Here is a 23,440-nt window from a genome sequence, read left to right on the forward strand (position 1 = left end):
CATTTGGAGAGATACCTGTATGGCGGCCATTTTGGATTTTCAAAATGGCCACTGTAAAATACATATTTTGTTCTATTTCTGTCTCTAATTACCCTAAAAACTTTTTAAAATATACTAAACCTATATTTTCAGGGACACGGAATCCAATGAAAGTATCAAATTAGTGCTATGGGGAATGGTAAGACACGAATCAAAGGTTTTGAATTGCAAAATACTGTCTTTATATTCCCGATAAGTTGCATAATCAAATACATGTTATCATTTTGTACAGGCAGTTAATAACATCAAAATGTGTCACAATAATTCATATCACCAAACATACACAGGCAGTCAGCAAAATCATATATACACATGCAGTCGGTATAACTTCACATCTACACAGGCAGTCAATGACAAAATATACACAGGCAGTCAATGGCATCAAACATACACGATTACAGAATATGCCATTTAGAGTTCGTCATCACTGTCCTGTGTGTCGTATCCGACAATATAGTCCGCATCGTTTTCACAGTCCGTTCCACACAAGCAAAGGTCGGTCAAATTGATTGGCAAATCGAATTGGTCGAATGGTCGATCGAATCGAATTCGATGAATCGAATCGAATCGATCGAATTGGTTGAATGGTCGAATGGTCGATCGAAGCGATTGGTCGAATGGTCGAATTGGTCGAATGGAATTGGTCGAATTGGTCGAATTGGTCGAATCGAATTGGTCGGAATTGGCAAATGTAAACATTGATTTTCAGATTTTCCATGTAATAACGTTTCCAAAAATGTATAGGTTTGCTAATCTACCATGATTTTGAACGAAAAAACATAGTGAACCTGACTACTTGTTAGAGGGACTGAAACCCAAACGGAACTGTCTTTCAGAGACATTCATGCACTGGAAAAAAACGTGGAGGAACTACAAAAGGACAATATTGCCCTCAGAACTCAAGTGTGTGACCTGGAAGAAAAGATAAGAGCAAAAGGTCTGCAGGAAGGACACTTTCAGAACAACGATGCAAAACTCCGATTTTACACGGGATTTCCTTCTTGGGCAATTTTTTTTGCCACTCTTCACTTTTACATCATGTGCTCTCCCAACGTGTAAAAAACTCACGAAGTTTGGTCAAGTGCTAATGTTCCTCATGAAGTTGCGATTGAACATTTTTGACGAGGACCTAGCTTACAGATTCGGAGTCAGCCAGTCAACTGTTTCACCAAACTTCCACTGCGTTCTTGATGTAATCTTTGTAAAGACTCAGTCGCTGATACACTGGCCCAGTCGTGACGCTCTACGTCTCAGTATGCCGTCATCGTTCAGAAAATTTTTCAGGAAATGTGCAGTTATTATTGACTGCACTGAAGTGTTTATAGAGCAGCCGTCCGATTTACTGGCAAGGGCACAAGTGTGGAGCAACTACAAGCACCATTCAACTGTAAAGTTTCTAATTGGTATAACACCACAGGGCTCAATATGCTTCCGAAGCAAGTGTTGGGGAGTGACCCCAAGTAGTTGGGGGAGTTGGGGAGCAACAGACACTGAGACAATGGAAAACAGTGACCTCATGAATAAACTGATGCCAGGGGATCTTGTGCTTGCCGATCGTGGTTTTTTTGTTGATGAATACTGTGGAATAGCGATGGCCGAGGTGAAGGTGCCCACATTCACCAAGGGAAAGAAGCAACTTGAAAAAGTAGAAGTTGACTGGAGCAGAGAACGTTCTTGTGTTCGGATCCATGTTGAACGGGTAAATGGAATGGTGAAACAAAAATATACTGTACTCCAAAATCGCATTCCCATCACACTGATAAATGATGGGACATCGCCAGAAGCAACTGTGAACAAAATCGTACAAGTTGCGTGTGCTCTCGTAAATGTTTGTCCAGGAGTAGTTCCTATGCACGGAGGTATATATAGATAACTATTTATAACTCCGTGTTCCTATGGACTGATTATCATGGAAGTGCTATTTTATGGATCAACAGTATTGCCTTATTGCATTGGTGATGCACATTGTTAAATACGCACATGAAACAAAACAAAATGACAAGTAATATAAAGTTGCAGCAGTTTTATTGTCACAGTTGTGTCAGCTTCAAAACATATTGTTGCGGTTTTTAGAACCCTCCACTTTGTAAATATCTGTAATATTCCCTGATAAATAATCCCCTGTAAATACTCCCATTTTTGGTGTAAAGGTCAAAGGTCGCACCCTAGTTAGGTCATATTGCAACACGTAGGACACCATAGGCTTCTTCTATAGTTATCTCATTAGTATGTATTTCAGGTAAGGATCTGTTCCCAATAGTTTGACCCTGCGTTGTATTAATCAAATAACCTAGGCCCCTTCAATTGCCCCCAATCTCTCTCTCTCTCCAAAGGGCCAGTAGCACCTACAGGCGAGGCTTGTCCTTCCTAATGCTCTCACATAATCTTATTGCCGTCGTCGCTGCCTTAGCGCTGGCTCCAAACTCCATTGAACACGAGGTCGGCTCGAGGAAAGAAGGGGCGGAGCCATGGGAAGAGGTGTGGCCTCGCCCACGAGCCGTCGAGGGTGGAGCCAGTGAGCCCTCGCTGACCAACCAGGGCTGAGGTGAGCTCGTTAGTGGGCGTAGCCCTATGAAGGCGGCCCTGATTTTTCAAGCGCGTGATATAAGCGCGAGCGCCAAGCCCTTTGACGGACTGCGCCGGGGGATGCTGATTGTAACAGGACTGCGCCGGGGGATGCCGATGTGAACGAACTGCGCGGGGAGCGCTCGTTTGATTGTCACGCTGTTTGAGCAACTTGCGCGAGGGTACCCTCTGAGACGAACGTTGGGCGAGAGAGAGTTGGCACGTAGATTACGTACGTGGCATCCCAGTCCCCCGCATAATTACAAGGTCCGGTCACGCGCCAACAACACCAGCTGCCTGCCATTCTTCACGGCGGACCCGGAGCCTGGAACCATCTGCTTGGACCCTTCTCTTCCTTCCCACTACCACCACCTCCATTCGTGTAAGTGTGTTTGTATTGTCCTGGGCGTGTTATATAAGAGTGTATAAGGTTGCCCTATGTCCTTTTATTTCCTCCTTTTGTATATTCTTGCTGCCTTTCGTTTCCTGTTGTAGTGTAGTTAATAAATCATATTTGTTCTTCCTTCACCCGTCTTATTCTTTGGGTTTTCCTCTCGTCCGATCGTCTTTGTCTTTTCCCCATTGAGTACCTGTGGCACGATTAGAACCGCTCAGAATCGGGTTAGTTTTGTTGCTAACGGCTCGAGCTTCGGATTGCCAAACCGCTCGGCAATCTTCCATCTTGTCCGTGGCTCAAGCAGAAGTATCGTCCTGCTTTGCGGAAAGGTTGGCAAAGGTATCTGGGAACCCGTTGACCAGTCACTCTGGTCAATCTCAACCCCGCAAAGGAGCGCGATATCTTCTAGGACTCGGACGGCCAGCTTAATAGACGAGGGGATTAAACCCCCCTTGGTAAGGGGAGCGCCGTAATTCGAGACTCGCAACAATTGGTGTCGGGAGTGGGATTGGACCCGAACCAAATTTTTTAATCCATCTTAAAAATTTGGTCAAAATTACGGGCGGCCGAAATTTAGTATTTAACAACCAAATTTATATCGTGCCGTGGATGGTCAAGGCGATTGGATGCTGGTGGGGGAGATAGAAGAGGGCTTAGAGTCAACCCAGAACCCAGGGAGGCAGTGGGAGTAATGGAAGAGGAGGTTGAAGAAGGTGCGGTAGAGGGGGTTGCAGGCGCACAAGATGGCGGCACCTCGCACGTGGTCGCGACAGCACAAGATGGCGGCACCTCGCACATGGCGGCGAGAGCCGAGCCTGCAGCACCAATAGATATGAACCTCTTTATGATTCAACTCACGGCAAGCCTGGAGAAGCTAAATGATAAGATGGATAATCAGGGAGAGCGATTGGGAAACCAAATTGGGGGATTAAGGAAAGAGATGGGAGAAATGAGGGCTGATAGTGAGGGAATGGGAAGTAGAATGGGGGAGCAATTGGGAAGCCAAATTGGGGGCCTAGAAGTCAAATTGGGGGGATTAGACAGCAAAATTGGGGGGCTAGAAAGCAAATTGGGAGGATTAGGGGGCCAATTGGAGGACGTGGGTAGCCAAATTGGAGAAACTAGGGCATGCCCGTACGTGGGTGCCCGTTCCTTGCCAAAAAAAAAAAAAAAACGCTACCCGTACGCTCTACCCCGCCCGTACGCCCGTACGCCCGTAAACAAAAAAAACAACGCTCTTCGCTTCCGCCCTTCGCTCTGGGAGAAATAATGCGCATAAGAAATCGAGAAATTATTATTTTCTCCGGAAGAAATCGAATTACGAACCGTAATGGCGCACGCGCTCGGCTCGGCTCGCAACAACGCGTTCTGTGATTGGCTGCCGGAAGTGAAGTCTTCACTGTCCGGAAGGTCGCAAATCGCAGTTACGATGAATCGCAAATTAGTTTTATTTAGTTTTAAAACATAGTTTAACGGCAACATAGTTTTCCAACGTGAAATAAATGAATACGCTCTCAAATGTGCCGTCCGAGGCAGAGTCTGTTCGCCACGTTCGGCACACGTGATAGCTCGCTGCTCTCTGATTGGTTGAATCGTTTTTTGGACATAGCTCGGTAACTACTTGTCCGATTAATATGAAACCTTGAAAAGGCACATCCTCGGGTCCCCAGCAATATACCTGGCAAGTTTAAAGTATATCGGACCCGTGGTTGTCGAGAAACAGCGGTCACAGACATACATACATACATACATACATACATACATACATACATACACACAGAGATTACTGGAATTATAGATAGATGAAGGACGTGTTAACGGGATTGGAAAATAGAATGGCCACCCAGGAGAACCAAATGGAAGGGGTGAAGAATGGGTTAACGGGGTTAGAAAATAAGATGGAAGGCAAATTGAGGGAGATAGGGGATCAATCCGCCTGGGAAATCAAACAGATGGGGGATCAGATAGAGGAGGTAAAGAACGGGCTAGAGAGTAAAATGGACGCCAAAAAGAATGAATTGGAACAGATGAGGGCGGCATCTACCAAGGAAATGGGAGAGATGGGGGAGGATATAAGGCGCGGGGTGAGCGAAGAGGTCGGAGGAGTACGCGATGAGGTGAAGCAGTGTGAGGAGTGCATGGAGAGAGAGATGGGAAAGAGTACGGCAAGGTTACAAGAGGGTATAGAGGAGTTGATGCTAGGAGTAGGGCAGCTGACAGTGGGACAAAAGGAGTTAGGGGAACAGGTAGAGAAGAACACAGCTGTGATAGGGGGGCTGAAAGCGACACAGAAGGAGATAAAGAAAGAACTAATAGCGACGAAGAAAGAATGTCAGACGGTACACGAGGGACTGACAAAGAGGTTGGAGGAGGTGGTAGAGACGATGGAGACGAAAGAACGAGAAGTGAGGAAGCACATAGAGACGACCAAGGTAGCATTAGAGGAAGAAATTGAGGGGGCGCACCGGGAAATAAACGAGGTGAAACAAAAATTAGAGGAAGTGGAAGTGGGGGTGAGCGAAATTAAGAAGAGACTGAGGGAAACTAAGAAGGAGCTGAAGGAGGAAGGGATGGATTATGTACAAGGGCTGTGCTCAAATCGTGATGATGTACTTGCTAACCAGATAAAGAGTTTGCAGGTGGCGGAGGAGGAGCGACGTGGAACAGGCGCCAAGGTGAGTTGCGATATGTTCGGAAATGTATATGGTGTGAGGGGAGTTTCAGTGAGCTTGGGTGTTGGTATAGACCCGGGCATTCGTGAAAGGCCAATGGTGAGGTGTGTGACTGGTCCGGAGTGCGTGGAAAGAGGATGTGTGCAAGGAGGTCCGATTATGGGGAGTGCGAGGGGTATTGGTGAGCAAGGGGGTGTGAGTATGGAGTGGGTAGCGGGTTGCGGAGGGGCGACCCAGGCATCGACACTGACAGGGGTAGTTTTCAGAGGGACGGGGGATGCACGAGAGCCCCCCGGAAATAGTGTACTGTGGGGTCCCGAACGGTTCGGCCTCGCGCTAACCCCGCAAGGAGCTACGCACGGGGTCCGGCCTTCGGGCACCCACAAGGTCCCACTCGCGCCGTATGACGGCAAGAGTGATCTGCGGGCGTACCTGGCGAAGGTTGAGTATGTGTGTAGGGGTAACGGTTGGAATCCGGACGAAGGTGGAGTACACCTTGTGGGGGCACTGCGTGGCGTGGCGGCGGAGGTGCTGACGGCATTACCGCCGGGTGCTCTCACCCTGCCAGCCCTCCGCGCGGCCTTAATCGTTTCGGCATTGAACAGCAGAGCGAGCTTGTTAAAGCTCAGCTCGTGCAGCGAAAACGTAAGCCCCAGGAGACCATCGGGGAACTTGCGCATGACATTTGCCACGCAGTAGGGATCGCACACGCGGACATGGCAGCGGGTTCCCAGGAAAGCCTGGCGCTGGATCACTTTATCCAGGCCTTCCCGGATCCGGAGCTCCGACAACAGCTCGCCATGTGGTGCCCGCAGACCTTGAGCCAGGCGGCTGACGCTGCGGCTCGTTGGGAAGCAGCGGGGCCCCTGGCTCAGGGAGGAGAGCGCCATGCCGTGGCGGTGCGCCAGGTAGGACCCGTGACAGGTGGCGGCCCCCCTAGGGGGTCCGCCCCCGAAGGGGGTCCTGACCTGGAGAGCATTGTCCGGAGGCCGGTGAACCAGCGTCTGGCGGGACCTGAACCATGGCAGGTGGCCCCGGAGGTGGCCCAAAGTGGGCAACAATCAAATGCCCCAATTCGGACATTCAGGGGGGGAAATTTGGAATTCCGGAGGCAAGCACCTTACCAGGTGAGGTGCTATAATTGTGGTCGGCTGGGTCACCGGGCGCGAGAGTGTCGAGCTCCATGCCGGGACGGACCCCAACAGCCGAGACCATCAACTCCACCTCAAACGGGTCGGACCAGCCGACCCCAGACACCCCCCCCCCCCCCCCCCCCCCCCGCCAGGGCCCGGGAAACTAGAATGTGCCGAACATACAGGGCCGTGTTCGGCAGTAGGGGATGGTGAAGCGCCCTCATTGACGCGACAGGTCATTCATTGTGGCCAAATTGGTACAGGTAGCCTAACAATTCGGTGAAAAATTGCTGGCGTGGGGGTAGATGCCGTAGTGCACACAGGAGCTAGCGCCACGATCATCAGCCCTGTTATCCTTAATTTGAGTGCAGACGCCTGGGATAAAATCCAGCGTCTGGAAAATTATAGTTTGCAGCTGGCTACCGGGGTAACGGCCCCGATCATAGGGCGTGGTTTTGTAACCCTCAAGTTGGGGTCGGTAAAGAGAGAAATAGAAGTTTGGGTGGCGGAGGTGTGCGACCCATGCTTAATAGGGTTGGAGTTGTTGACTGCCAGCGGTTGTAAAATCGATTTGTGCCGGGGGACCCTGCAAGTGGGAGTAGATGAGCTACCATTGGAGGGGGTGAGCATGGCCGAGAGGATGGAGCTAGAGGCTTCTGTGGCCGTGACCATCCCTCCGAGGGCCGAGGCCATAGTGCCGGCCCGATGGTCAGCTCGCCCAACATGGCAGGAGTCCTGCGGCCTGGTCGAACCGGTGGCAGCGCATTCCATCCCGGGTTTAATCGTGGGCCGCACCCTCGTAAAAACGGACGGGCCGGTGGTGGCCGTCCGCGTAATTAATATTAGTGCAGAACCACGCACGAAGGGAGCTGGCTGCCCCCAGTTAAGGAAGTCACGGCAGTGAGGGGCGAGAACGTCCAGCCGAGCCGGCCCCAGGGGGAGCCTTCAATAAGTAATAGGAATTGGCCCGATCCCATTTGTGAGATGGTAAATCGAAGTAGCGTAGAGTTGGAAGGTACCCAGAGGGAGACCTTACACAAATTAATTGGATCCCATTTGGATATCTTCTCCTTGTCCCCCGAGGATATTGGACGTACTGGCCTGGTGAAACATCAGATCCACACCGGTGAGGCCCGGCCTATTCATCAGCCTGCCCGACGGCTCCCTTGGAGCAAGAGGGAGGAAGCTGACGAGCAGGTAGAAAAAGTGCTCGAGGCAGGTGTCATCGAGCCCTCGGGAAGTCCTTGGATGTCACCTGTTGTGCTGGTCAAAAAGAAAGATGGGACCACGCGTTTCTGTGTGGACTATCGCCAGCTAAACAACGTGACACTCAAGGACTCATATTCCCTGCCAAGAATTGACGATACCCTCGATGCCGTTGCGGGCTCAAATTGGTTTTCAACTTTAGACCTCAAGAGTGGGTATTGGCAGGTGGAGATGGATAGGGCAGGGAAGGAGAAAATGGCATTTTCCACAGGTAAGGGGCTGTATCAGTTCACTGTGATGCCGTTTGGTTTGTGTAACGCCCCCGCCACCTTTGAGAGACTAATGGAGCATGTACTAGGTGGCATGCCATGGCAATCATGCCTGGTGTACCTGGATGACGTCCTGGTACATGCTAAAACATTCCCCCAAGCCATAGCTAATTTGGACCAGGTGTTTGGGTGCCTCAGACAGGCAGGGTTGAAATTGAGCCCGAGCAAGTGCACTTTGTTAGCAAGAGAGGTGGCCTATCTAGGTCATGTTATCGGTCGCGAGGGGGTAAAAACAGACCCAGGCAAAATTACAGTAGTAGAGGAGTGGCCCGCACCACGTACCTTCAAGGAGGTGCAGGGATTTTTGGGATTCTGCTCCTACTACCGGCGCTTTGTGGCGAAATTTGCAGAGATGGCCCGGCCCCTTCACCGGCTTATGGAGAAGGGGATGAGATTTAATTGGACAAGGGAGTGCCAAGAGGCCTTCCTAGCATTGAAGGGGTTTTTGACATCCGCACCCATTCTAGCTTACCCCACTAGTGACGGGAGCTTTACCCTGGACACGGATGCAAGCCAGGAAGGATTGGGCGCAGTTTTGTCTCAGACACAGGAGGGCGTGGAGAGAGTGATCGCTTATTATTGTCGGGCCTTGAGTAGGCCCGAGCGAAATTATTGCGTCACTCGCAAAGAGTTATTGGTGATGCTGGCTGCCATGAACCATTTCCACCCGTACTTGTACGGTCGGAAATTTTTGGTTCGAACTGACCATTCCTCCTTGCAATGGCTCCTTCGGTTCAAGGAACCAGAGGGCCAAATTGCAAGGTGGTTGGAAAAGTTGCAGCAGTGCTATTTTAATGTGGCCCATAGGGCCGGGAAGACCCATGGGAATGCCGATGCACTCTCTCGGCATCCTTGTCTGGGGGAAAACTGTAAATTTTGTGCGAGACACGAGGAGAGGGAGCAATTGGGCGATTCCGCCCCTATCCTCGTCGTCCGTGCAACCCGGGTGAGAGGGCCAATTTTGCCACTAACTGCAGATGAAGAATTCGGAACATTGGCATGGAGCACAGCCCAGCGGGAGGATCCCGTTCTGGGACCGGTGTACGAATGGGTCAAATTGTGGCAAAGACCTCATGGGGAAGAGGTCACCCCCCTCGGGGCGCCAACAAAGGCATATTGGGCTCAGTGGCAGACCCTGGAATTGAAAGACAACATCTTGTATCGCAAGTGGGTGGAGATTCCCTCTGAGAGAACTTCCTGGCTGGTGATAGTCCCAGACAAATTCAAAAACATCATATTACAACAGGTGCATGGTACCCGCTCCGGCGGCCATTTGGGCAGGACAAAGACAACATCTCGGGTCCGCCGGAGGTTCTATTGGGTTAATATGGGGCGCGAAATCCAGGACTGGTGTCGGAGATGCGACGCCTGTACTGCTAAAAAGGGACCAGCATGGAGGATGAGGGCCCCCCTTCAATTACACCAGGTGTGGGCCCCCTTGAGCGGGTGGCTATGGATATTCTAGGACCGCTACCCCGCACCCGCCAAGGTAATACTTACATCCTCGTTGTAATGGACTATTTCACTAAGTGGCCGGTGGCCTATGCCCTCCCCAACCAAGAAGCCGGGGTGGTAGCACAGGCCTTCGTGGAAGGATTTGTATGTCGGCATGGGATTCCACAGGAGCTGCACACCGATCACGGTCGAAATTTTGAAAGTCAATTACTAAAAGATGTGTGCAGACTCCTGTCAATTAGGAAAACACAGACAACGCCCTTGCGGCCACAATCTGACGGGATTGTGGAACGGTTCAATCGAACACTGGTCCAACAACTGGCCTTGTTCACCACCACCCATCAGGATGACTGGGACGAACATCTCCCGTATTTGTTAATGGCCTACCGAACTAGCCAGCACGGGGCCACCGCATGCAGTCCAGTGTTGCTTATGTATGGGCGGGAGTTGCGGGCTCCCGCTGACTTGCTATGCGGTCCCGTGCCAGACACCACAGATACACCGCCGAGGGAGGGTTACGCACGTCACCTGGAGGAAGGCATGGAGAGGGTCCATGCCTTCGCCCGCCGCCAGCTCCATCTGGCGGGGGCCAAGATGAAGCGCAGGTACGACCACCGGAGCCAGGGGAGTCAGTACGCTCCATGGATGAAGATTTGGTTCTTCACTCCCCGGAGGCGGAAGGGTAGGTGCCCAAAACTCACCTCTCCCTGGCAAGGCCCGGGGGTCGTCCTGTCGCAAGTCTGTGACGTGGTCGTTAAGATCAAAATGGGGCCACGAGCCCTCCCTCGGATCGTCCATGCCGACCGGATAAGACCCGACACCGGCGAGCAGGCGCCCTCGTGGATTGCCTCGGCTTTAGATGCCAAGGCAGGACCCAGTACCTCTAACGAAGGGGGCTCGTAGTGCCAGAGGACTGGGGGTGATAGGGGGAGATGCCCGATGTAGAGGGATGGTAAATTTACCATCCCTCACATTCTGGGGGCAAAGGAGCTATAGTTTTATGGGGTATGGCTGTGAAAACTAGCCCAGGAGGGTTAGGTTATAATGTATAGGAATTTAGAAAGATGACCATAGGTAACTGTAGATTTAAGTAGCGACATTATACCTGTAGGAGGGGACGCAGAATAGATTAGTGGTTGTTAACGATGTGGGATGTGCAATAGTATAAGGGAAGACTGGGGGAAGCACGAAGTTAGAGGGAAAACCAGGTAGATTAGATGATGCAGTGTGTGTGTAGGAAGTGATTGAGCAGAGTATTGTGAAAGGTGTGATTGTGCATTGAGTTGAGTGTATTGTATTGAGTGAATGGTCCTGGAGGGAAGGAGGGTGCAAGTGCCACCAGGTGTGCAGGTGCCACCAGGTGTGAAAGTGCCACCAGGTGTGAAAGTGCCACCAGGTGTGTGGGCACAAGGTGTGCAAGTGAAAGTACCGGTGAATGAAGAATGGTTACATGGAATAAATGGTATGGAATACATGGAGTATGGAATGGATGGTGTGGAGTGAGTAGTGTGGAATACGTGGAGTGGAGTGATTGGTGCGAAAGGAGTGGATGGGGAAGATGGACCCCTTCACGAGTACCCGGGGAGGGTAGTTTAAAAGTAGGTAGAGGGAGTAGGTAAATTGTGGTTGGATATTGGCATCTGTGGTGCGGGTAGTTGCACAGGAGTGTTGTGATTGGTGCATGAGTAAAGTGGAATGGCTGGGCATGTGGCCTGTTAGTGAGTGTGATTGAATGGGCACTCCGCCACTGTTAGTATGTCGGCCAGGTGAGGCCGCAGGTAGGCTCTGGGAGTCAGTAGTTGTTCAATGGGGCCCGAGGATCCAGAGGATGGACCCGGGTAGCTCGACGCCAGATAGGGCGGTAGGGGGTGAGAGCGCCAGAGGGCCTTCCCCAGGTAGGTTAGGATAAGGAACAGGTAAGCTCGGGAGACAACTACAGTGGCAGAGGTGTGCAGGTGAGCGGACCTGCTGGGGGCGCCACATGACCCAGCCCGGAAATTGTGAGAGGGCACAGGGAGTAGAATCGGGGGAGTGAGACCCCAAATTGGTGAGCACCACAGTTTGGTCAATGGGAGTTCAGTTTTTAGAACCACATAGGGTAAAATGGCTAATGGTTTGGCAGGGAAAGACCCCGGGTAGTGTAAAAAGTGTTAAAGTCATTTAGAAGGTAGTTAGGATTGAAAGTCTCCGCACCATCTGCATCCACTCACCAGGGTGACAGGACTCCACACCACCGGTTTGTGCAAATGTCTGGTATGTAAGACGCATCATGACGTGGGGGTGACATTGTGCTCATTGTTCCATCTCTTCCTCCTTATGAGGGATTGATGGTAAATTCGGAATAGAGGGATTAATGAGAAATTGGGATTGATGACGAATTTGGTATAGAGGGGAGATATGGGGAAGACAAGACGTAGCGACGAATTTGTAAAATTGTGTAAATACGGGGTAAGGGCAAGGGTAGATTAGGTGTTGGGGAGGGGGGGGGCTCAGGGGGGGGGGGGGGCGTACGGTAGGGACGAGCTTTCTCGGCTCGCACTTCTGTGCACCTCACCTCTGCATTACCTTGTGTTGATGTGTACCCTTGCGATCTTGCCCCGCTGCTTGCTTGTCCTCCTTCCCCCACTCACGGATTTGTTTATTTTGGGCCCGGGGGGAGTGCGCAGGTGTCCGCAGTTGTGTGCCTGCACCCTCGCTGCTGCCTGCCTGGACCGGTACCCCACTTATGGACTGCATGTTGTTGTGGCCGAGCACCACTGTATGGACCACAGGTCTGTGGCCGAGCACCACATTCATGGACCCCACATTTTGAGGCCTGGCACCTCTGCTGGGGACCGGCCATTGTGGCCAAGAGATCTTGCTTGTGGACCACGGTAAAGGTGGCACCTAAGCCATGCAGGTGGACCACCTTAGTTGGCCCCTGCTGGCCATAATTAAAGAAAGGGACACGTTTTGTGCCTTCTTTTTAGTAACAACTAGGCAGCAAGCAAGAAGTCGTCCAGGAGCATCGGCCCAGCAGCCAAGAACATCGGCCCAGCAGAGCAGACGTCGCAAGGCATCGTTTATTTAACTGTGATGACTGTGCACCGGATGGTGCTTTTTGTGCATGTTGGTGCTTGTTGGTGCTGGTGGTATCGGTGCAGTGCAGTGCATGCCTTTCCTCTTTTCAAAACATCTTTTGTCTCCCAAAAAGACAGGTCCTGGGTTCGCGTGTAAATACCAAGTAGTGTCTTTGTAAATAATGCTCCCCAGTGTCAATGTTTAGCTTGAAAATTAATTCTGTAATTCGGTTATTCTGTGGGCGTGAGTCTGATAGATAGGATGCAATGCAGCAGGCGGGACATACTTAGTTGTTTTAAAAATGTCGCACTCAGGGTGAAGTTAATAGTAGAGGGTTACCACACCTGAGTGTCACACTAAGTTAAAGTTCTGTTGGGCCGGCACGGCCCTGGAGGAAATGAGGGTGCTGTGTTGTGGTTTTTAGAACCCTCCACTTTGTAAATATATGTAATATTCCCTTATAAATAATCCCCTGTAAATACTCCCATTTTTGGTGTAAAGGTCAAAGGTCGCACCCTAGTTAGGTCATATTGCAACACGTAGGACACCATAGGCTTCTTCTTTAGTTATCTCATTAGTATGTGTTTCAGGTAAGGATCTGTTCCCAATAGTTTGACCCTGCGTTGTATTAATCAAATAACCTAGGCCCCTTCAATTGCCCCCAATCTCTCTCTCTCTCTCCAAAGGGCCAGTAGCACCTACAGGTGGGGCTTGTCCTTCCTAATGCTCTCACATAATCTTATTGCCGTCGTCGCTGCCTTAGCGCTGGCTCCAAACTCCATTGAACACGAGGTCGGCTCGAGGAAAGAAGGGGCGGAGCCATGGGAAGAGGTGTGGCCTCGCCCACGAGCCGTCGAGGGTGGAGCCAGTGAGCCCTCGCTGACCAACCAGGGCTGAGGTGAGCTCGTTAGTGGGCGTAGCCCTATGAAGGCGGCCCTGATTTTTCAAGCGCGTGATATAAGTGCGAGCGCCAAGCCCTTTGACGGACTGCGCCGGGGGATGCTGATGTGAACGAACTGCATGGGGAGCGCTCGATTGATTGTCCCGTTGTTTGAGCGACTTGCGCGAGGGTACACTCTGAGACGAACGTTGGGCGAGAGAGAGTTGGCACGAAGATTACGTACGCGGCATCCCAGTCCCCCACATAATTATAAGGTCCGGTCGCGCGCCAATGACACCAGCTGCCTGCCATTCTTCGCGGCGGACCCGGAGCGGACCGGAGCGGACACGGAGCCTGGAACCATCTGCTTGGACCCTTCTCTTCCTTCCCACCACCACCACCCCATTCGTGTAAGTGTGTTTGTATTGTCCTGGGCGTGTTATATAAGAGTGTATAAGGTTGCCCTATGTCCTTTTATTTCCTCCTTTTGTATATTCTTGCTGCCTTTCGTTTCCTCTTGTAGTGTAGTTAATAAATCATATTTGTTCTTCCTTCACCCGTCTTATTCTTTGGGTTTTCCTCTCGTCCGATCATCTTTGTCTTTTCCCCATTGAGTACCTGTGGCACGATTAGAACCGCTCAGAATCGGGTTAGTTTTGTTGCTAACGGCTCGAGCTTCGGATTGCCAAACCGCTCGCAATCTTCCATCTTGTCCATGGCTCGAGCAGAAGTATCGCCCTGCTTTGCAGAGAGCTTGGCAAAGGTATCTGGGAACCCGTTGACCAGTCATCCTGGTCAATCTCAACCCCGCAAAGGAGCGCGATATATTCTAGGACTCGGACGGCCAGCTTAATAGACGAGGGGATTAAACCCCCCTCGGTAAGGGGAGCGCCGTAATTCGAGACCCGCAACAATATGTACACATATCATGTGCAGCTTCATTTATTGTTCACAGAAAATATGTAGTGTATAAATTTCTACAGAAACATTTCAAACATTACTATATCCATTGTTACTTCACCAAAAAATAATTTTTATGATTCATTCACCATGTGGAATTCGATGACGCAGTTAGTTGACGCAATTAGTTGAAGCAATTAGTTGCGATCGCAGTTGACTCACACATGAACGCGTCGTCAGGGCCTTTGTTTGCCCTCTAAGATGGCGTCGCGTTTGGTTGTTAGGTTCTTCGTGACGTCAATGCATAAGGTCCATTATAGTAAGATAAGTCTTAATGTCGTCGATTTCAGTGGAGGAGTCAATCCCGTTCATGACTCATCTGCTTTCCTCAAGAGACTCGTCGAAAATGCTGAAGTGAGAGGCTCTTTAAACTGTCTCTCGCTACAGCACTTTAAAAAAAAAAAAAACCTTGCCTCTGTTTTACTCCTACACTGCTGCTACGAGTACGAGTCCGATCCCAGTCGAGTCCTGTTATTTTGTAACCTAATAAATACATTCTGCGTGTCCTGAATTGCACTCCTAGTACCCCCTACTCACCCACACACACCCCGAGGTCTCTTTTTACCACAGACGTTACGCCTCAGTGGCCTCACTGGAATATTTTTATGCTGTCCTCATTTGCTCCTTGAAGCGTGCCTGTCTTACCTCTTCTTCTTCCTCTTCACAATTTATTTCTCTTCCTCTGCTTCTACACCTTGCGCCGTCTTCTTCTTCCTCTTCTTCTTTTCCTCTTCTTCTTCCTCATCTTCCCCTTCCCCTTATTATTCTTCCTCTTCCTATTCTTCTTCTTCTTCTTCTTCGTTTCATTGGCGGAGGGCGCGCTGATATAGGTTAGAGCAGGAATTGGTAATTTGTTCATGATGCCGGCGATAGCTCGCTCACTCTTAGCGAAAGATGCGTGGGATCTTTAACGTCCACCAACTAATTTGATTGCCGTAGTACAGAGTAATATCCACATAGATCCTCTTTCTCCATATTCCTTTTGATTTATCAAGAGTTATGCAATCTGCTACTTGTCAGAAAACCCACAAACGCCACTCCAGGAAAAATTATCTTAGGCTTCAGTCGGTATGACCTTAATTTATAGTTTAGATGTGTCGTCTCGCTCAGTTGGTAATTTCGCCTTGTATTTTTTTTTAATGAATGCCTTCCTGTGATAAATATTTAAACAGAAAGTTTAGCAAGAATGAAAAAAGCATTTACGAATATTTTCAAATATTTTAAAAATACTTTTAAAATACGTAATGAAAAGAAACAATCCATAGATAATCTTCTTCTTCACATACACCATTCAGCATTCACAATTCACATTCACTGTCCAGCTCGCCATCATGGCGTTACCCGATGGCGGACATCGGCCGGGCTCTTTGAAGCAACAAAACAAGTCGCACAAGCATGGGAAACATCGCTCCAAAGGAGACATCGACAGAATGAATTGTGGTAAGCGACCTGGTTGCGAATGTACCGTTTCTTTAACTACGTTTGGTCCTTCACGGCCATTCCTTGTGTGGAGAACACGTGGTCTGGAGCATCGAGATCCAGCTTTCTTCGCTCTTGCTTCAGCTTAACATTGGCAATCGTTGCCTTGTGTTTATTCTATTTTTTATTATCCGCTATTTGAACGTGGTTACGCTTTGAGTGGAAAGCAAGGCTGAGTGGCTTCTCCGTTTACACGTGTTAAACGTAATCTAATGGCGTCGAGAGCTCACGTTTTTTTTTTGTTTTTTTTTGGTGTTGTTGTTGTTGTATACTGAATCGAGGCTCGTGAGAGAGCTGACATTTACTTCACAAACAAATCAACGAGACAAACAAAATATATAAAAAGAGGGAGCGGAAGACAAGAGAAGGGGAAGCACACAAACATTTGAGAGCACACAACGTTGAAGAGCAGGGAGATGTGTGGGAGGGAGAGGGCTTGGGGGGAGGAGGCGTGGGAAGGGGGGGGGGGCGAGGGAATCGAAACCTTGGGCACAGATTACATGCAAAAACATTCGTTCGAGGGAGATTAATATGACATTTTCCTCTTGTAATTAATTTATATAACGGATATTTCTGAATTCTCACAATATTGATCTCTGGACGGGGAGGAGGGGGAAGGGCGTGTGATGCTTGCTTTAATTGTTAAATTTTACATATTTACCAATCTTTAAATCGAGCATACCATACTTTAAACCTAGCGTATCATACTTTAGACCGAAAGTACCATACTTTAAACCTAGCGTATCATACTTTATTTAAACCTAGCGTACCGTACTTTAATCCGAGCCACCATACTTTAAACCGAGCGTACCATACTTTAAACCGAGCGTACCATACTTTAAACCGAGCGTACCATACTTTAAACCGAGCGTACCATACTTTAAACCGAACGTACCATACTTTAAACCGAACGTACCATACTTTAAACCGAGCGTACCATACTTTAAACCGAGCGTACCATACTTTAAACCGAGCGTACCATACTTTAGGCTGAGCGTACCACTACCATACTTTAGGCCGAGCGTACCATACTTTAGGCCGAGCGTACCATACTTTAGACCGAGCGTACCATACTTTAGACCGAGCGTACCATACTTTAGACCGAGCGTACCATACTTTAGACCGAGCGTACCATACTTTAGACCGAGCGTACCATACTTTAGACCGAGCGTACCATACTTTAGACCGAGCGTACCATACTTTAGACCGAGCGTACCATACTTTAGACCGAGCGTACCATACTTTAAACCGAGCGTACCATACTTTAAACCGAGCGTACCATACTTTAAACCGAGCGTACCATACTTTAAACCGAGCGTACCATACTTTAAACCGAGCGTACCATACTTTAAACCAAGCGTACCATACTTTAAACCGAACGTACCATACTTTAAACCGAGCGTACCATACTTTAAACCGAGCGTACCATACTTTAAACCGAGCGTACCATACTTTAAACCGAGCGTACCATACTTTAAACCGAGCGTACCATACTTTAAACCGAGCGTACCATACTTTAAACCGAGCGTACCATACTTTAAACCGAGCGTACCATACTTTAAACCGAGCGTACCATACTTTAAACCGAGCGTACCATACTTTAAACCGAGCGTACCATACTTTAAACCGAGCGTACCATATTTTAAACCGAGCGTACCATACTTTAGGCTGAGCGTACCACTACCATACTTTAGGCCGAGCGTACCATACTTTAGGCCGAGCGTACCATACTTTAGGCCGAGCGTACCATACTTTAGGCCGAGCGTACCATACTTTAGGCCGAGCGTACCATACTTTAGGCCGAGCGTACCATACTTTAGGCCGAGCGTACCATACTTTAGGCCGAGCGTACCATACTTTAGGCCGAGCGTACCATACTTTAGGCCGAGCGTACCATACTTTAGGCCGAGCGTACCATACTTTAGGCCGAGCGTACCATACTTTAGGCCGAGCGTACCATACTTTAGGCCGAGCGTACCATACTTTAGACCGAGCGTACCATACTTTAGACCGAGCGTACCATACTTTAGACCGAGCGTACCATACTTTAGACCGAGCGTACCATACTTTAGACCGAGCGTACCATACTTTAGACCGAGCGTACCATACTTTAGACCGAGCGTACCACACTTTAGACCGAGCGTACCACACTTTAGACCGAGCGTACCACACTTTAATCCGAGCGTACCACACTTTAAACCGAGCGTACCACACTTTAAACCGAGCGTACCACACTTTAAACCGAGCGTACCATACTTTAAACCGAGCGTACCATACTTTAAACCGAGCGTACCATACTTTAAACCGAGCGTACCATACTTTAAACCGAGCGTACCATACTTTAAACCGAGCGTACCATACTTTAAACCGAGCGTACCATACTTTAAACCGAGCGTACCATACTTTAAACCGAGCGTACCATACTTTAAACCGAGCGTACCATACTTTAAACCGAGCGTACCATACTTTAAACCGAGCGTACCATACTTTAAACCGAGCGTACCATACTTTAAACCGAGCGTACCATACTTTAAACCGAGCGTACCATACTTTAAACCGAGCGTACCATACTTTAAACCGAGCGTACCATACTTTAAACCGAGCGTACCATACTTTAAACCGAGCGTACCATACTTTAAACCGAGCGTACCATACTTTAAACCGAGCGTACCATACTTTAAACCGAGCGTACCATACTTTAAACCGAGCGTACCATACTTTAAACCGAGCGTACCATACTTTAAACCGAGCGTACCATACTTTAGGCCGAGCGTACCATACTTTAGGCCGAGCGTACCATACTTTAGGCCGAGCGTACCATACTTTAGGCCGAGCGTACCATACTTTAGGCCGAGCGTACCATACTTTAGGCCGAGCGTACCATACTTTAGGCCGAGCGTACCATACTTTAGGCCGAGCGTACCATACTTTAGACCGAGCGTACCATACTTTAGACCGAGCGTACCATACTTTAGACCGAGCGTACCATACTTTAGACCGAGCGTACCATACTTTAGACCGAGCGTACCATACTTTAGACCGAGCGTACCATACTTTAGACCGAGCGTACCACATGACTAAAAATTGAAAAATCAAAGCTACAGCGATTATGCGACTGTCTTGTATTCATGCGTCAAGTCTCAGTGCAGTCATCCAGATGACAAGGGAGGAGTAGCAAAAATAGCACGAAGTCACCGGACTTGCGGACGGACATCCGGACATCACGACCCATTTTATAAGTTAATCTCCGAGTTTTGAGATGAGATGACCTAAAAATGGCCGCCGTGTTCGTGACTCAAAACGCTACCCAATGAAATGTTCAGAGGCATACTCATAATAAATACCCTATTTACGTGTACACAAAATATTGAAACGTGCATTTCATACTTTGGTTTTTACTCCTTTTTATTTATTTATTTATTTATCCTAATTCAAGATGTACAAATATGTAAAACCTCCCCCCAAAATGGACAATGGTAGGATCCATAGATAAGCTTGGTAAGGGCTCTTCCTTCTGACTCTTCATTTACTTATCTTTCGTTCCCTCTTCCTCGTACTCTGGAGCTGCTTCCAACAATAAATTCGCTCGGGGAAGGTGTCGCATGCAGATCGAGTAAACCTGAAAACGACGCCCCGAGAGCATTTTCTCGAGTACTACGATAGCATCGTTTACATGCAGACCGCCATGTTGTTAAGCTGTGCCGAGCGCTCCGTTCTGTTGGAATGCTTGCTTGAGTGTATTGAATCAAGCAAGCCATTTGGAAAGTTATAGCAAGCGCCAAGCTGCTTGCCAACGGAACGCGTCCCTGGTCACATGACTATTCCTTGTACTATTTTGTAAAGAACATACTTCGAAACACGTATTCATAGGTCATTATACCAGCAGCTTATTGAAAATGGGGTTGTCTGATGGGCATTCATTTCTCATCTGAGCACATGGAAGATGATCAAGATCTTTGGATTCCAGATTCAAATTGTATATCCTGTATAGATTTGTCCATCATTTTCTACTAATGTCCTTGTAACGCGGTAAAAAAACAAACATTCCTTATGTCATGGACTTGCTTGTGATACATGTACAAGCTTCTCAATTTGCTTATTCAATTTGTGCATTTATTTTGTGCTGTAAATTTGCTTATAATTCCTACAGGCCGCGTAGAAGTGAAAACTCTGACAAAAAGAATAAAGAAGGAACTTCGAAAGAATGATCGCCGACATCGAGCCAAGACGATCAGACGCAACAAGCGGGATGCGGTGGGTTTCACTTATATCCTTCTGCTTATGGTTGTGATTCTTCTTTTTCCTATATTACTGATGCCAGGTTGTTGTTTTTTTTTGCAGGTGCTGATGGAGAAAAGGAACCTTGGCGGGCGTGATTCTCCACCGCATCTCATTGCTGTCATCCCATTGCATGGTGCGGTGAGCTGCCTCCCAAGCCTCGCACTGCTGCGTACATGTCAGCCGGAGGTGGTTTTATCCGAAAATCTCCAACACCCTCACTTCTTTGGCCTGTTCCTTCCACGTCTCAAGCAGCGATTCTCTGTGATCGGCTTAGATGGAAGTATGAAAATAATTTCTGCTGAAACGTAATAACAATCAAGTTTCCTTGATGTTTTCCATTCAGGCCATTGGATGGTATAACAAGCTGTCCTTTCTATGGTACATTAAGCTGGATATTTGTTTTGCTTGAACGTAAAGGTAAGGGTTGTGCAGGAATGCATTTGTGCTAATAACAAAATTGTAAATTCCCCATGTCATGGTCATGGCATGATCATGGCGAGTGATGCTCAGAGGGTAATCTCTTAGCAGAAGCTAGAGAGTATATTTAAATATTGGGCCAAGGATGAGTGTGCTCCTTTGTGGGAGGAATTCTCTTGCATTGTACCTTTGGAGACCTTTTTCCTGAATTTAGGTTTCGGAGTAATTATTTGATCGTACTTGAGGTATTGTGTAATGAAAATAGACATTTGACCGACTCTTGGTTCCCACCTTCTTTCTATCGCCAGGTGACTTGCATGCCATCCTGGATGCTGCTAAAGTAGCCGATACATTGTTGCTACTCTTGCACCCACTTGAAGTGTGCGACGCCACCGGCGAGCGCACGCTTTCCTGCTTATTTGCTCAGGGCCTCCCAAGTTATGGTAAGTGGCAGTACATAGTCGTGGCCAAAAATATTGGCACCTTTGCCCTTTTTTGAAATAACTCACAATTTTCCTGGTGTTGGGCTAGCGGCTAGGGTGCCGGCTTAGGATCCTAGGATCCTGGGTTCGAATCCCGGTCGATCGCTGAATTAACGCCAGGGGGGTTGACTCAGCCTGTCATCCTTCTGAGGTCGGCAAATTGAGTACCAGTTCACTGGTAATTCCCTGTGTGTTGCAAGAGGCGACTAACAGGGTTGGTGGCAGGAAGGGCATCCGGCCATAAAACATTGCTTCAAAAAGGGGACCAAGCTGTCCGGTAAAGGCCAACCCCCGCTCTGTGGGGAAAAATGGCCTCTAAAGGTGGTTCTTTTTCTTCTTTTTCCCCTAAAAACAAGTTGAAATTGACAAAAGTATTTGGCCTCCACGATTCTTTATTTCACTGTTAACATTATAGAAACTTTGTTTTTGATTCAGAACTTAATATATCTATTTAAATCAGAAAATAAAAAGAAATGGCATTGACCAAATTATTGACACTCTTGACTTGATATTTGGTAGCACACACAGCCTTTGGACAAAATAACTGCAGTCAATCGCTTCCTATAGCCATGAATGAGCTTCCTTCACCTCTCTACTGGCAGTTTGGCCCATTCTTCATGTACAAACTGCTCCAGTTCTCCCAGATTTGAAGGGTGCCTTCTCCCAACTGCTGTTTTCGGATCTCCCCACTGGTGTTCAATGGGATTTAGATCTGGACTCATTTCTGGCCACTTCTGAACAGTCCAGCGTTTTGTCTTGAACCATTCCTGGGTGCGTTTTGAAGTGTGTTTGGGATCATTATCCTGCTGCAAGACCCGTGACCTTCGACGGAGAACCAGCATTCTGACACTGGGTTGAACATTGCGCTCCAGAATGCCATGGTAATCTCCTGATTTCATGATTCCATGCACACATTCAAGGCACCCAGTGCCAGAGGCAGCACAGCAACCCCAAAACATTGAACCTCCATGTTTGACTGTAGGGAAGGTGTTCTTTTCTTTGAAGGCTTCATTTTGTGTTTTGGTAAACAGAGAGGATGTGCTTTACCAAAAAAGCTCAAATTTGGTCTCATCTGTCCATAGTAGGATTTTGGCTTGTTCAGGTGTGTTTTTGCAAACTCCAGTCCGGCTTTCCTATGTCTTTGTCTCAGCAGCAGTGGGGTCCTTCTGGGTCTCCTTTCATTGAGTTGGCGACGGATGGTGCGAGTTGAAACTATCGTTCCTTGTGTCTGAAGGTCAGCTTGAATCTGTTTTGCAGTTGATGGAGGTGCTTTCTCCACCATTCGAACAATCCTTCGCTGCAATCTTCGATCAAGTTTTCTTTTGCGGCCACGTACAGGGAGGCTACAGTGCCATGGGCCTTAAACTTCCTGATAGCATTGCATACGGTGGACACAGTGATATCAAGGTCTCTGGAGATGGACATGTAGCATTGAGGTTGTCCATGCTTGGCTGCAATCTTGTCTCTGAGCTCCTCAGACAATTCTCTGGTTTTCTTTCTTTTCTCCATGCTCGTTGCGGTACACACAGTGACATGAAACAGCAGAATGACTCCTTTTCTCCATTCAAACTGGTTGAATGAGAGATTTTTATATTGCAGGCACCTGCAACTCACTACAGGCGAGTTCAATTCCAAAGTAAAGGAGAATCACCTACTTGAAATCTAATTATTTCTAACAACTTCTAAAAGGTGCCAACAATATTGTCCGGGCCATTTTATGATTTCTGTGTGGAATAAGCTAAGATTTAGTAATTTTTTCAGCTTTTTATGTTTCTTCCACTGAAAACCAAAGAAATACATATGTGGATACCAAAATACTTTTTAATTTCAAAAATTTTCTGGAAGAAATGGTGCATTGTTTGAAAAAAGTGCAAGGGTGCCAGTATTTTTGGCCATGACTATCATTTTTGTTGCCGTGATTTCTGTGGTTTTGTTGGGCCACACATAACAACATGGGCTTAGTTACTTTTGTTACCAAGCTTTATGGGAGCATTTTCTTGTGGGTTTATCAAATTTAGTGTTGCAATCACAAGGCTGAAAATGCAGTGATCCCTGTGTAAGTATTTTGCTATGGACTTGTGTTTT

The 23,440-nt window shown here is 48.2% G+C and overlaps 2 protein-coding genes across 4 annotated transcripts in view; one reads left to right on the plus strand and one right to left on the minus strand.

Moving 5' to 3' along the window:
* Window positions 1–15,443, minus strand: part of FLOT2 (flotillin 2) — a 125,128-nt gene extending 109,685 nt beyond the window's left edge. Inside the window, exon 1 of one of the 2 annotated variants that reach the window (XM_078780286.1) lies at window positions 15,342–15,443. The gene's annotated coding sequence lies outside the window, so the exon portion shown is untranslated. The remainder of the gene's footprint in view (window positions 1–15,341) is intronic. The other variant, XM_078780287.1, reaches the window with a different exon arrangement.
* A 531-nt stretch (window positions 15,444–15,974) lies between these two features.
* Window positions 15,975–23,440, plus strand: part of TSR1 (TSR1 ribosome maturation factor) — a 32,555-nt gene continuing 25,089 nt past the window's right edge. Inside the window, exons 1-4 of one of the 2 annotated variants that reach the window (XM_068120728.2) lie at window positions 15,975–16,136; window positions 20,326–20,429; window positions 20,517–20,736; window positions 21,182–21,316. In XM_068120728.2, coding sequence (XP_067976829.2) covers window positions 16,028–16,136; window positions 20,326–20,429; window positions 20,517–20,736; window positions 21,182–21,316 — 568 coding nt within the window. In that variant the 5' untranslated portion in view covers window positions 15,975–16,027. The remainder of the gene's footprint in view (window positions 16,137–20,325; window positions 20,430–20,516; window positions 20,737–21,181; window positions 21,317–23,440) is intronic. The other variant, XM_068120727.2, reaches the window with a different exon arrangement.

Source organism: Myxine glutinosa, chromosome 6, assembly GCF_964187855.1.
Source record: "Myxine glutinosa chromosome 6, kmMyxGlut1.1, whole genome shotgun sequence".
NCBI lineage: Eukaryota > Metazoa > Chordata > Myxini > Myxiniformes > Myxinidae > Myxine > Myxine glutinosa.